This window comes from Rutilus rutilus (genome assembly GCF_951802725.1).
Source record: "Rutilus rutilus genome assembly, chromosome: 8".
Lineage (NCBI taxonomy): Eukaryota > Metazoa > Chordata > Actinopteri > Cypriniformes > Leuciscidae > Rutilus > Rutilus rutilus.
This window is the reverse complement of record NC_140222.1, coordinates 8541606-8555154: the sequence shown is the minus strand read 5'-3', so window position 1 is coordinate 8555154 and position 13549 is coordinate 8541606. Positions and strand designations below refer to the sequence as shown.

The 13549-nt window shown below is 32.2% G+C and overlaps 1 protein-coding gene across 4 annotated transcripts; it reads right to left on the bottom strand.

Annotated features, from left to right (window-relative positions):
- Positions 1-5958: 5958 nt before the first annotated feature.
- LOC311294930 (uncharacterized protein) lies at positions 5959-11982 on the bottom strand. 4 transcript variants are annotated; one of them, XM_084416030.1, is made up of 5 exons: positions 11492-11982; positions 10734-11060; positions 8659-8808; positions 8429-8523; positions 5959-8190 (listed from the first exon to the last, which is right to left on the bottom strand). In XM_084416030.1, the coding sequence occupies exons 1-4, from the start codon at positions 11538-11540 to the stop codon at positions 8474-8476; spliced, it is 576 nt and encodes a 191-aa protein (XP_084272156.1). In that variant the 5' UTR covers positions 11541-11982; the 3' UTR covers positions 5959-8190; positions 8429-8473. The 4 variants fall into 4 exon arrangements, with proteins under 4 accessions (XP_084272156.1, XP_084272155.1, XP_084272158.1 ...); XM_084416029.1 differs by having other exon boundaries at positions 8433-8523; XM_084416032.1 differs by having other exon boundaries at positions 11814-11976.
- Between the last annotated feature and the right edge of the window lie 1567 nt (positions 11983-13549).

Sequence of the window (13549 nt, the reverse complement as noted above, 5' to 3'; positions counted from 1 at the left end):
GGGATTGTAATGGGAATTTTAATTTTCACACTCTAGGTGTGCTCCTGATTTTTCAATATAATGATTAATGTGAACACTGTGGGACAAAGGGGGAGACAGCTGAAAAGGGAACCTCTGACCCCTTGGGATCAGAGGTAGTCCCATTTGGGACTTCTGAGTTTGTAGGAATAAACTCAGCAGGATTAGGTCACTAGCAGAGAAACCTTCCCTTGTTTAGATAAGGGCCTGTGAGCAGAAGACCTTGAAGGTACTATAAAGGCTCCTCTGCCCTCCCTCCCTTCGTCGCACTTGTTCCACAGACTGTACTAATGACTTCTGTGTGGCAACTGGGCCTTCTTGCAAGAATAAAATACTTTTTTAATGATCATTTGAATTTCAGAGTGTCTCTTACGCAGTTGATGATTGTTTAATGAATTTTTGCCACAACACACGTCACACTGAACTACATACACACTTAAAGGTTTTTCTAAGTTCATTTTAGTAATTAAATAATTGTTTTAAATAATGAATTAAATAATTTAATAATTGACAATCACATGATCACGTTTCTCTGATGTGGGTTAATGGTCACATGACAAGCAAAACATTAAATATTTATAAATGTTTGTATAGAGCTTCACAGATTTTCTGTGATTATAATGTAAAAAAGTTGTAAAGGAAAATTGTACTGTAAAATAAATTATTTGATTATTGTAAAAATAATTTTATTTTTTCTAATCTTTATGTCTTAAATTCTTAGAAACATTCAAACCCTGAAGCTTTTCTTCACATTATTACTGTTTCATCCTCATATTTGACACAGTGTGTGATTTAAGACTGTAAATATGAGAGACTTTAACAGTCACTTCTGGAACAATCTAGAAACACACATTAAATATTCACATTGTGTCAACTTCAACTTTTCTGGAGGATCTGAGAAAACTTTTATTGCTGAAATTATCTGCAAGTTTCAGGTATCAGAGTTTTGATTTTGTTTTCTGTTTATTTATATTTACAATAATACAATATTATCTGATCATTTTATTTCTCTGAATTAATTTTTAAAGTAATTTTACCTCTGATCAGTTATTCTAAAAAGATCTAAATAATGTGTTCATTATACATCACTGTTGGTCTCTAGTTTGATCTGAGATTTTTGACATATATTATTATTTCTCTGTCACTTTAATAGACTCTTATTGGGTCTATACATGATGGTCAAACAGCATCAGTGTTTAATGATGAATCTACAGTTCCTCAAACTCACCGCTAGAGGTCATCACACATCACAGATTACACCACAATATTTACTCTCACACTACTCAGATCAGACATCTAAATATAATTTATATGAAATATATAAACCATAAACAAGAGTATATAATGAGAATAATACGATTAAACAAAGAAAAAAATTATCATTAATCATTAATCAAGATTAATCATATAAAAAAAGTACATTGTATATAGGCCTACTTGTGCCTCAATATATTTCTTTCATCAAACAGTGATTTATTTTTCCATATAAAATCACAAATATATTTTTATAAGATATGTCACAATATTTATGATATATCAGTTTCTTGATCTTCTGGATCTGATGTCATAAAGCACAACAGCGACAGTAGCCACGCCCACCAGAGCAGAGACGACCAATCGGATCACAGCCTCAGTAGAACCACAGCAATGAACATGGAATTGAACATGGGGGTATGGGATCAATATCTCGTCTAAAGTATTGCAGCCACGGATCAAAAAATAATAAGCGTGAATCAAAAATTTAAAAACACATGTAAAAATATATTGCACAAACTGAAAAAAAAATAATGCAAAATGATCAGAATAGTAAACAACGTGGTTTCTTGATTAACGCTTATTATATTTTGATCCGTGACCACGTTGTTTGCTATTCTGATCATTTTGCATTATTATTTTTCAGTTCGTGAAATATATATTTTACAGGTGTTTTTAAATTTTTGATTCACGCTTATTATTTTTTGATCCGTGGCTGCATTACTTTAGACGGGATATTGATCCCATACTCTTCTGAGAGAGAAAAAGCAATGATAAAAGGATAGGATTGTTGTTTTTTAACAAGCTGACTTTGTCCGGAAAACAAAATTGCAATAATATTATGTAAATGTGCCGAAAATGAAATCCATCACGTTGATGGATAAAAATAAAATTAAAACAAGCATGCTACGACCACAAACGGCGGGAAATTAGCGCAGTAAAGGTACAGATAGGGGAGAGCGGGGCACAAAGTAACGCTTTTTGACTTTCTCAGTTTGTGTAAATCTACTTATGGTTCAGAGTATTTATTTTTTCCCACATTCATTTCCCACATGTCTAGTACAATTATGTGTTTTTGTTTTATTAATACAGTATATACTTTTTTCTTGATATACCCCGAAAGAATGGAAGTGAAATGTGACAACATGCCCCATAGGTGGGGTACATTGTAACATGTGTGGGGCACATTGTAACATGACATATGGCAGCTTAAAATGTTATCTGATCTAATAAAAAAAATATACAAAACAAACTAAAATATTTTCTAAATAAAATACAATTAAAAAACTTTTTCATATAAAATAATGGCAATTTTTAATAATTAAATATAAACTCATTTTTGAGTTTGGACTACGAACACATGAAAACACAGCTATACAACATAGTTCAAAACAAATCAATAATTAGTAATTTCTGAACATTGACTCTCAGTCTTTATTCACCTTTTTCTCACGTTTTCTCAATAAAATTAATAAAAGTATAGAATATAATAGCATATTTCTAATAGGGGCACATTGTAACGCAGTGTTACAACATGCCCCGCCTGCACAACTGGGATTTAAACCCGGCTAGTGTCTTCTGCTAGTTAGCGGAGCATTAAATAACTATCTCAACTGTTAAATAACATCTTGGAGATTAAAATAATATCAGATTTGTCTTATTTTAAATAAACACAAAAAATAGAAATGAAAAATTAACTTAAGTAAGAAATTTACTTTTGCTATGGTTTAATAAATGTCTATGGATATCTTAAAAAAAAAAAAGAAGAAGAATTTAGCGGATTTTTTTTTTCTATATAGTGTTGATATGGCAACTAGTAAATACACAAAGTTTCGTCATCCAAGCATGTGCAGAAGTATTTAAAACAAGCGCGTTACAACTAGCCCCGCGTTAGGTTGTGCCCCGCGCTCCCCTACATCACTTAAAATGTACTCAAGTAAAAGTGTAAGAACTGATTTTCCTGCTGTGACAAAACCTCCTGCAATAAAGCCATAAAATGCACCCTGGAAAGAAGATAGCAAAGACAGAGCACAGAGCACATTGTTCTGCCCAAACTTATCTCCTTGTTTATATACTCATCCCCCCTCCACAAGCCACTAGGAGTCATTAAGAATGTCTTTTGTATCTTTTGAATCTATTGTTTTTCCTTTTCATGTTTGGTATCATTTTAAGTGTCTCAGTGCGACTGGAAAAATGGTCTTAATTTCATTGCAGTCACTGGTATAATGAGAAAGATTGAGAACTGGTGCTACCCCCTGGGGGACATGAACTGATCCAAAACAACTCTAACAATATTGGATATAACCCTTTTGTTCTGGTCTGGGTATTTAAGGCGAGGGGACAGAGCAGTCTTTGGGACCCTTTACCAGGATCCCCCATACAGAGCTGTTTCAGTGTTCTCCTGTTGGAAGAACACACACACTCACTCACTCACTCACTCACTCTCACACACACACTCTCTCTCTCTCTCTCACTCACTCACTCACTCTCACACACACACACACACACACACACACACACACACACAGAGACTTTATAGTTACATTTAAATGTCCTTCTGGCTCTTATTAAGACTTTAAATGTTCTTGTTCATGGAAAACATTCTTTATTTTTGTCATTTAATACTGATAATGTTGGATATTGGAATATTGTATACATTTTCTTCATGGTAAAATATAGTGTAATGGTTCCTCTTCTTCTCCGTCAGAATGAAACGGTTTGATCTGTTGGCTGGACAAAGACAGAGTGATCATTTATGAATATAGTTTGAAGGGATTCTTCATCTCCTGCTATTTATGAACATCACAGTCTGACTTCAGCTAACAGTGAAATCAACAGTAACACTTTATAAGACTGTTCCGTCATTAATGAATAACTACACAGGAACAAATGAGTAATTTAACACTTATAACAAATTTACTTATGATGAATTTTACTATTAATAATTAATGAATTAGTAAGTAACTAATATCGCTCAGTTGAATGAGGTAGTTCACTATTATCTAATCAAAAACAATTTTTTTTTCATTCCTCCCAAGGGACTACTAAGAACTACTATATACAGGTTCATAATTAACATGAATAATGCATAATATATAATTAATTGATATAATTAATTAAGTGAAGATCATGGTAACCCACTAGTAATGACTCAAGTATTACCAAATCCATCGGAAGGAATTAGGCTTCTACTACACTGTTAAAAATTACCTGTAAATTTTACAGTAAAATACTGGCAGCAGGGTTGCCAGCCAGTTACTGTATTTTTTACAGTAGCATTTCTGTAATTTAATTTACAGAGTTTTACTGTATTCTCTGATTACAGTAAATAACTGTATTTTTTAAATTGTTGTATTTTTTACAGTAAGCTACAGAATCTCTGCATTTGCTATGTCTAGAGGAAGTATGTAAAATGGAGAATATACAATATATTTTCCTGATATCTGAATATTAATGACTGGCAGCTGAATTTTAAATGTAAATTATTTATCAACTGCATAAGCTTTAAACAATTGTTTTTTAAATACATAAAGTGTTGTATAATGCACAACGTAATTCCCCTATTACTTCACAAAACAAAAAAATAATTCAACATACTAATCTTTAAAAAAAAAACAGGTCAAAATAAAAAAATAAAAAAAAACTGTCATAAAATGTAAATTTTTATTTACAAAATTGTTTGAAATAAATGAAAATAAATATTTTTAAATTACTTGAAACAAATTAGCCGTCATGGCCCTTCACACAAAGAAGAAATACACAAACACATACATTTAAAGACACGGATGAATTTGCACCACTTCATTACCAGATAAACATGTCCAAACAACAAGGCCCCAAGTGAGTCCAACACACTTCTGATCAAAAATGGAGAACAATTCAGCTCCAGAATGCTGGCCAATCACAGGCTGCAAAAAGTGGCTAGAAATATTGAAAAGAACAAAGAGGACAATATATCAAAAATCACTGAGTTGTTGTTAGATACTGCAAGTTTAATCTTCTAGATCAGTCGAATTCACAAATTAATGTTATTTATTGTGAACCAGTTGATTTAAAAGAATCGGTTCTAAAGATTTGCTCACGAAACAGAGATCTTCATTTAATATAGTTAATAAAGTTAAACTCAGTTTTTTTTTTTTAAATGACATGCTCCTTCCTACACCAAATACGAACACGTTTTCTTCCATGTCTTTCTATGAGAGACGATGGAGCCAGTCTGAGCGTCAGTGGCGGGGAAAGAGTTAAAGACCCCCTGTGGTAGAAATCAAGCTTTTAATGTTGTTTATATGTCTGTGGTGTTTTTAATATGATTTAAGACAAACCATGTGCAAAGTATTTTCTATTTAAAAGACAGTCTCAAAAGCAGTTTGGAAAATGCATTCATGATGTACTACTCGATTATTATACATTTTGAACACAAAAAAGTTACGGACTGCAGCTTTAACCTTGTAAGCCACAAGTTGTACGTTATTAAATGACCATTAAGCTCATTCTTCTTTGTTTAATAAATACTGCTAATTAAAAAATGTTTATTAAAATTTTATTTTTCACCGACTGCAAGATTTTCTAAAGCTTACAGCTAAATCATTACTATTTTTACAAACGTACTGCCTAAATTTTGCATAACAGCATCATAAAATTAGGTTTTTTAACAATCCAAAAGAATCTAATAAAAGACTTCAGCCGTTATAAGTGAATCAGGTCTGTTTTAATTGCACTTATCACATGAACATACACATATATTTTGATTTCTTTACTATTTTCCAGAAAATAATATAGTTTATGTGTGCTTCAAAGCACGTTTTCCTTGACGGATGCAAAGTAAAAAAAAAAAAAAAAAAAATTAATAAAAAAAAAGAGAGAAAAGTCTATATTCTACTAAGGTCGTGGTTCAGGCTTTTGTGAGGAGTTTGGCATATTATACTTTAGCTATGACACTGAAATTACTTTTCTGAAAACATTTATATCTACAGACATGATGATGACCACTTCTAAATCCTGCCGGCATAAATACATAAATGACACAAATCAGTTATGATTACATATCAGTTATCAATATTTACATATCATAAAACAGTGGACAATCACAGCACAGCAAAACCTTCAAGAATAGAACTAAAAGAGACATGAAATGGAGAAAACATTTATAACGAAGAGATGATATGATTAACGTTAACAGTAAAAAAAAAGAAAAAAAAAGAAGATCAGCATGCCATCTCAAATGCTTCATAAAAGGTGACATGTTTCAAGACATTTGTTAAAACAAAATATAAAGCAATTCACTTTTTGCACATTTAACGAAGACAAAAACGTGCTTTATGATATAAAATGCATATTGTTGTTTTACCAGTACACATATCTGTGAAATATGCTTAATACCATTAGAAGGCTTATGCAACAGTCAGTAACACTTATGGAAGATAATATATAAAAAATACATTACATAAACTCATATTAGGCATTTTGTTGCTTTTCTCCAGTGTCTTTCAGTGCAGTTTTACAGGTTCAGTTCCTGAGATTCAGAGTTTGGTCAAGGACACAATGGTGATATTTCATGGATCAACCCTTGCAGGATTTGAACCTTTTACACTTTAACCACAAAGATTCGACACCGCAAACAAAGTGCTTCATAAACTTTAACGTTTTCTGCTGAAAAAAAAAAACAGGTTGGAGTAACATTAATGTTAGAAATAACATCATACTGGTGTTTTCATCAGATGTTCCTCTGTAGTGTTGTCAAGATGCTAATACTGAAATTGTAAATATAACATTACCAGTATCGGTAGTATTGGCGTGACCTGTGTGTTGTTTGACTGACAGCTTCTCCGTCAGTATGGAATTACTTGAACGTAATTTCCACTCAAACAGGAAGCTAAGGCGGGACATATTTAATGGCCCTCCCCCTTTTCAAATAGCCAATAGTGTTTAGTTTACCTCACAGACTTCACTTCGTACTTGACAGCATCATGAAGCGAATCCCAGCGCTGATGATACGTTGGATTCAATAGTAGAGGTGTGAATAAACTCTAGCCATTTCATTCTTAATCAACATTCAGTTGGAAAACAGAATAAAACGGGAGCGTTTGAGTAAGCGAACACTCATCTCCAACACATACTGCTCCCTGACGTGTCAATGGTGGCTTTGGCCAGATGGTGTTTATAGCATAGGGGGCGGAGCTTTAGATTCTAGAGAGCATTTGATTGGACAGAAGATGTGATGAGAAGCTGAAGTCCGCGGTGATCATAAAAATCCGTGATCCATTTTAGCGGAAGTGAGAGACTGTAAGTTTTGAAAGCTTATATCTCCTAAATGCAAATTTTACCATTCTTCCGGAGCGCATTAACTTATTCATAACCTTAAGGCTAACATATTCATACTGAAAGCTAAAAAACTCCAATTATGATTTCAGGGGGTCTTTACAGATTATAGAGAAAAAGAGAAATCACTTCCTGACTGTTTCTGTCTGAGTCAATTTAGCAGCTTTAATAAACATTTAAATACCATGAAAATCCTCAAGCGCTCTTTGTACTATTGGAGCTAATGTTCTCCTTTGTTTCTTACTAATTAACCGTTTGCCTTTTCTGAAGCAATGTTTGCATATTTTAAAATATATTTAGGCTTATTGTTTAAATAACTAATAAACAAACTATTTTGAATGAGTTAAAATTGGTGTCAAGGTGAAATGTCTCTAGTATTGGTGCCAGCTAAAGAAATCTTGGTATCGTGACTCACATCACTCTGTGAGCGATGTGAGTTTCTTCTCTTCAAGTTCTTTTAATGAAAGTATCAAAACAATAGTGTTATGTGGGCGTCTCACTGGCCGCCTCAGTCTCAGTCTGATTAAGGTTCGAGTCTCTGAGATTCTTCATCAGAAAAGCGTCTCTCTGATCAGGAGACGAGTCTTCAGCTCCACTTTCCTGTTTATAAAAAAACACAGATAAACAGAAAGAAAAAGAAATAAACCGGATTGATGTTTGAGTTACACAAAGGCTTGGAATCGCAAAAAATGACTAAATATCTTAAAATGTAGGATGTTTCTCTTCACATTTATTAGAATAATTCATGTTTCCTAAACAACCTGCACATTTAAATACTTGAAATATTATTAAATAAATTACTCTAAGTATATAATAATATAAAATGTAAATCACACACAAACATTTATTGAGCGCACAGATGTGAATCTGCAGTCAGACAGATTCAGTTGATGTAGTTTCTCATCTGTATATCGCGCTCCGTCCTGTTCGTTTCTGGAGGAAAAACAACAAACTCTATTAAACACTTTACTTTGGTTAGAGTAAAAAATAAAAAATTCTCACATCTTTTAAAGATGTTTTTAAATCTCATATTTCCATCTTATTAAATCATTTGTATGTTACACTCACCGTTCCTTCTTGCTCTGCGCTTGCAACAACAGTAAATCACAGCAACAATCAGAAGAACAGCAACAGCGACAGCAACAGCAACAGCAACAGCTACATATAGTCCTTGCCATAATGGAGTCGGATCTGGATCTGGATCTGGATCTGGAAGAGCTAAAGACAGACATTGTTTGTTGTCAAAGTAACTTATAAATCAACTTCAACAATAGTTTTGTCTGATATTTATTTCTATACTTTGGTCATCAGTTGTATGATGTTGATTTAACTGGTCAATGGCTCCATCTTGTGTGTTTTTGAAGAACTAGCAGCTAAAACACTATTTAAAGACTATTTATACATTCATTTTTCATCTTAATAACATTAGTTAATAACTTTTTTTTGCATGTGAAGAATTCTTTTGTCAAACAGACCTCAATGAAAACATTTACTGGGTTGATATATAAACATTTTTATGAACATATTTTTTTGTTAACTTCAAACCCACTGCACTTTGGATTCTTCGTGAACTAAGAAGAAAAAAATAGATGTATTTAAACTGCTGATAATAAAAGGTGATAAGAGATGATACTGACCAGAACAAAACAGTTAAACTACCACCAATAGAAAAACTAGTTTGTTTTTAAATCATAAAGCACTGAATTTAAAGTTAAAGCTATAAATTACAGTTTAAGAGTAAATGTGTTTTTCTACACTACCAGTCCATAGTTTTGTAAGATTTTTAATATTTTTGTCTCTTCTGCTCACCAAGGCTGCATTTATTTGGTTAAAAAAAAAAAAAAAATGAATAATGAATTATTTTAATAAATTAAAATAATGGTTTTCTATTTTCTTCTTTTCTTTCTTTTCTTTTTTTTTATTCAGACTCATGGTCCATCCAAAAAACAAACAAAAAAAAAACATACAAAATCCTCATACAAAACAAAATAAGAAATATCCACACACACACACAAAAAAATACAAATACAAAAAAGCAACACAAAATACAGACATACACAAAGTAAAAAAATAAAAATAATAATAATCTAATGACTCGTTTTTAAAAGACACTTATACCAGTGTTCCCAAAACTGAGACATGCAGCGTGTGGCACTGTACCTAACATTCACCAGCACCACAACAACTTGATTTACAGAATCATTCAGCCGACAAATGAATCTGAACATCGCTTTTCGCAGGACAGACTGCAGTGTGTCCACTCTGGTGCTCACAAACAACTCACTTGCACAAGTTGATCTGGGCTTTTTTAGTAACATCCTCAGAGCGTCATTGAATGCTACTTGCAATTTCTGAAGACTAGCTTTTTTATAGTTCAGCCACAGATGTGCAGTGTACAAAGGCGAACAGTATGCTTTAAATAGGGTCAACTTGACTCCAGTAGTGCAGCAACCAAATTTGCGTACCAGAACATTTGCCCGCACATACAGCATACGGCACTGACGATTAATGTCATCGTCATCCGTAAGCTGATCTGTAATCAGATGACCAAGATATTTCACTTTACTGCAGATATTAAGAACATTACCTAAAAACAGGAAAGGTTAAATGTCTGTCTTCTGCGGTTCTGCAAATCATGAATACACTTTTTTATATTATTTTAATATATTTCAAAATGTAATTTATTCCTGTGATCAAAGCTGAATTTTCAGCATCATTACTCCAGTCTTCAGTGTCACATGATCCTTCAGAAATCATTCTAATATGATGATTTGATGCTCAAAAAACATTCATTTCATTATCAATGTTGAAAACAGTTATTTACATTTTTATTTCAGGATTCTTTGATGAATAATTGAAATAAATAACACATAGTGACAAAAACACAAAGAAAACAGCTGTTTTACACTGTAATAATATTTCACAATATTACTATTATTATTTTGTATTTGTTTTTTATTTGTTTTTTAATCAAATAAATGCAGCCTTGGTGAGCGGAAGAGATTTCTTTCAAAAACATAAAAAATCGTACCGATCCAAAACTTTTCTCCTGAAAACACCCCTGAGTGTCACTGCAAGAGTATTAAACACTTTAATGATGTGATTGAAATGTACAAGACTTGCTTTTAAACATGAAGACTCACCATAAACAGAAACACTGAAGATCTTTTCACTTAAGCTGCTGTCGCTGATGATCATTAGTGTATATTCTCCAGAGTCTGTGTTTCTGGTGTTCATGATGGTCAGAGATCCAGTCTGATGATCCAGCTTCAGTCTGCCTCTGAATCTCTCAGTATCTTCATCACACTGAACATCTATACAGATCTGACTGAGATCTCCAGTGATTACAGCGATGAGAATGTCATTATAATACCATCTAATCAGGTCTTGTTGGTGTGTTTGAACACCAGTGTTTAGAGTGACTGAATCTCCCTCCATCCCGGACACTCTGTATGTATAAGCAGACACACCTGAAGAAGAAACAATTAACATTAGTCAAATAAATGCATAATAGTGCTTTGAAAATGTTTTTCTACATATCATAAAGATTGTGAGTACATGTCTGGATTTATAATGTAACACAGAAGAACATCATTGATTTATACTTTCACTCATCAGACAAAAATACACGAGTCTCATGGAGGCTTCTCATGAACTTATGTTCTCTTACAACACATGAACATTATGAGTATTACCCATAATAATATGTTAGAAAATTGCTTTTTCCCCAAAACATTAAGGTACAATGGGACATTTATCATTTTAATCTTTATCATTTTTACTGTTTCAATCTTACACTTAAATCAAATTACATGTTTTCTTTTACACTTTTATTCATCTAAAGCTACTTACACTACATTCAATGCACATTTGATCAGTTTATGCATCAACATTTACTCACAGTATAAAGCCATGTTACTTTTAGAGGTTTTATCCATGTTATATAACATTTATATAGCATTTGTTCAATATGTTGGTCATGTTGTGAATGAAGCTGGGCTGGGCCGCGAACTAAAAGTCTCGTTTATAGAACTATATCGTTGACCAGAAAAGAGATCAGACAAAAGTCTTACATTGAAGCTGGAGTAAAATACAAACAATACATGAATATCCGTCGAATATAAAGCTAATAGAGCATATTATGAAACTTTGTCGTTAGTTTTACCGGGAAAAGAGATATGTAGGATATGTAGAGAGAGTAATGTAGGATATAAATGTCTTACCACGCAGACGTAAGCACGTCAACAATAAGAAAAGAAATAGAGACATGCTTCATTTTCAATTTTTGCTCAAAGATGAACGCAGATTCAGTGAAGTAAAAGTGATCTGTTGTTACTCTGCATTAGTGGCGACGCCATTATTTCACGAGTTAAAATGAAAGTAATCATTTGGAGGCTCCTCCTTACGCGCTGCACAGCGATGACGTAGTGACGTTTTGTGACGTTTTTATCTAAATACAAAACAAAAGTCTTTTCCAGGTTCTGTTTGTGCAGTGCTGCGTTAACATATTATGGGTCATTCCTCCTGGGATTCGGTAATATTTCAGTCCCCCAGACTTTTTAAAGTGGTGGTTCACCAAAATGAAATATTAAAAGCTTTCCACAATTCTTTGGCATGCTATTATAATGAATACAAAATTATTGCATTTAAATTATTTTTATCATAAAATAATGTCTTATTTATATTATTTTATTATATTACTAAGCATTTTGTCAGGTCCCTGAGGTACTTCACTGAATTTGTACTTAGAAAATATTGCACATAAAGTACACAGTGTTATTGTTTTATGGCAATTTTGTAAGGTTTTATTTGTATTTGTGAAAAATATTTTGTCAAAAAAAAAAAAAAAAAAAAAAAAAAAAGATTTGATATTTGATTTAAAATGATGACTATAAAGTGATGTCTGAATTCAATCCCGTCACGCCAACTATTCTCCTCCTATAATAATTTAGACTCCACCAATATGTGACATAATTTACCAGAAATTATATCATAAAATAAACTGACAAAAAAATAATAAAAAAAAATAATAATAAATTGAGCCAGGGGGCCTACTTGATTATTTATCAATAATAAAGAGGCCTACTCTTTAACAACCCCTGGCTCAATTTATTATTATTTATTTTTATAATTTTTTTGTCAGTTTATTTTACTTGCTTTTTATTTAACTTGCGTTCACAGGCTTTTTGTCTTCTGTTTATAATTATATTATTGTTGGTTGATTCTGTTTTGAGATGTAACTTTGTATTTGCGGTTATATCTGTTCAATAAATTAATTAAAAATATTAATAAATAAAAGGCCTCTTCAACAGTGTTGCATAAGATGGTAAGTAGTATCAAACTTTTTATTTATGTTTTAGGCCAATTATATTCAAGGGAGGGTGTTGTCAAGCTTCACAACTCAACCCCATCACATAAAAATTAAGATGGAACATTTTTATTTTTGAAGTTTTTATTTTAATCCATAAGTATATACAATGTACTTATTTCATATGGTCTACTCTCCTATACAGGGGATGAAAACTGAGACAGGGTTGAGTTTTTCCATTTAATTTATGGATAATATTAATTTCAAAAATATAAAATAGTCATGTTTCAGTAAAGATAGCCTATATTTACCCAATTCATGACAACTGCAAATATGTTGATCCAGAAAGAAGGGCACAATATGAGAAATATATATATATATATATATATATATATATATATATATATATAAATTAAAGGCAATGTTCCCTTCAAACCGGTTACAGTCTTCAACCCTGTCACATTATTCTCAACCTTGTCACATTAATATTTTTGGAAAAAATAGGGAAGGCAATTAAAAATGAAGGCATTTATTGCTGATTACCACCTGAAATGTTTAGACCTAACACCATATAATTGTGGTTTTAGTTAAACATCTAAATTTACAACATTTGTTACAAAAATAAAACACACAGACACACAATTTGTCTAT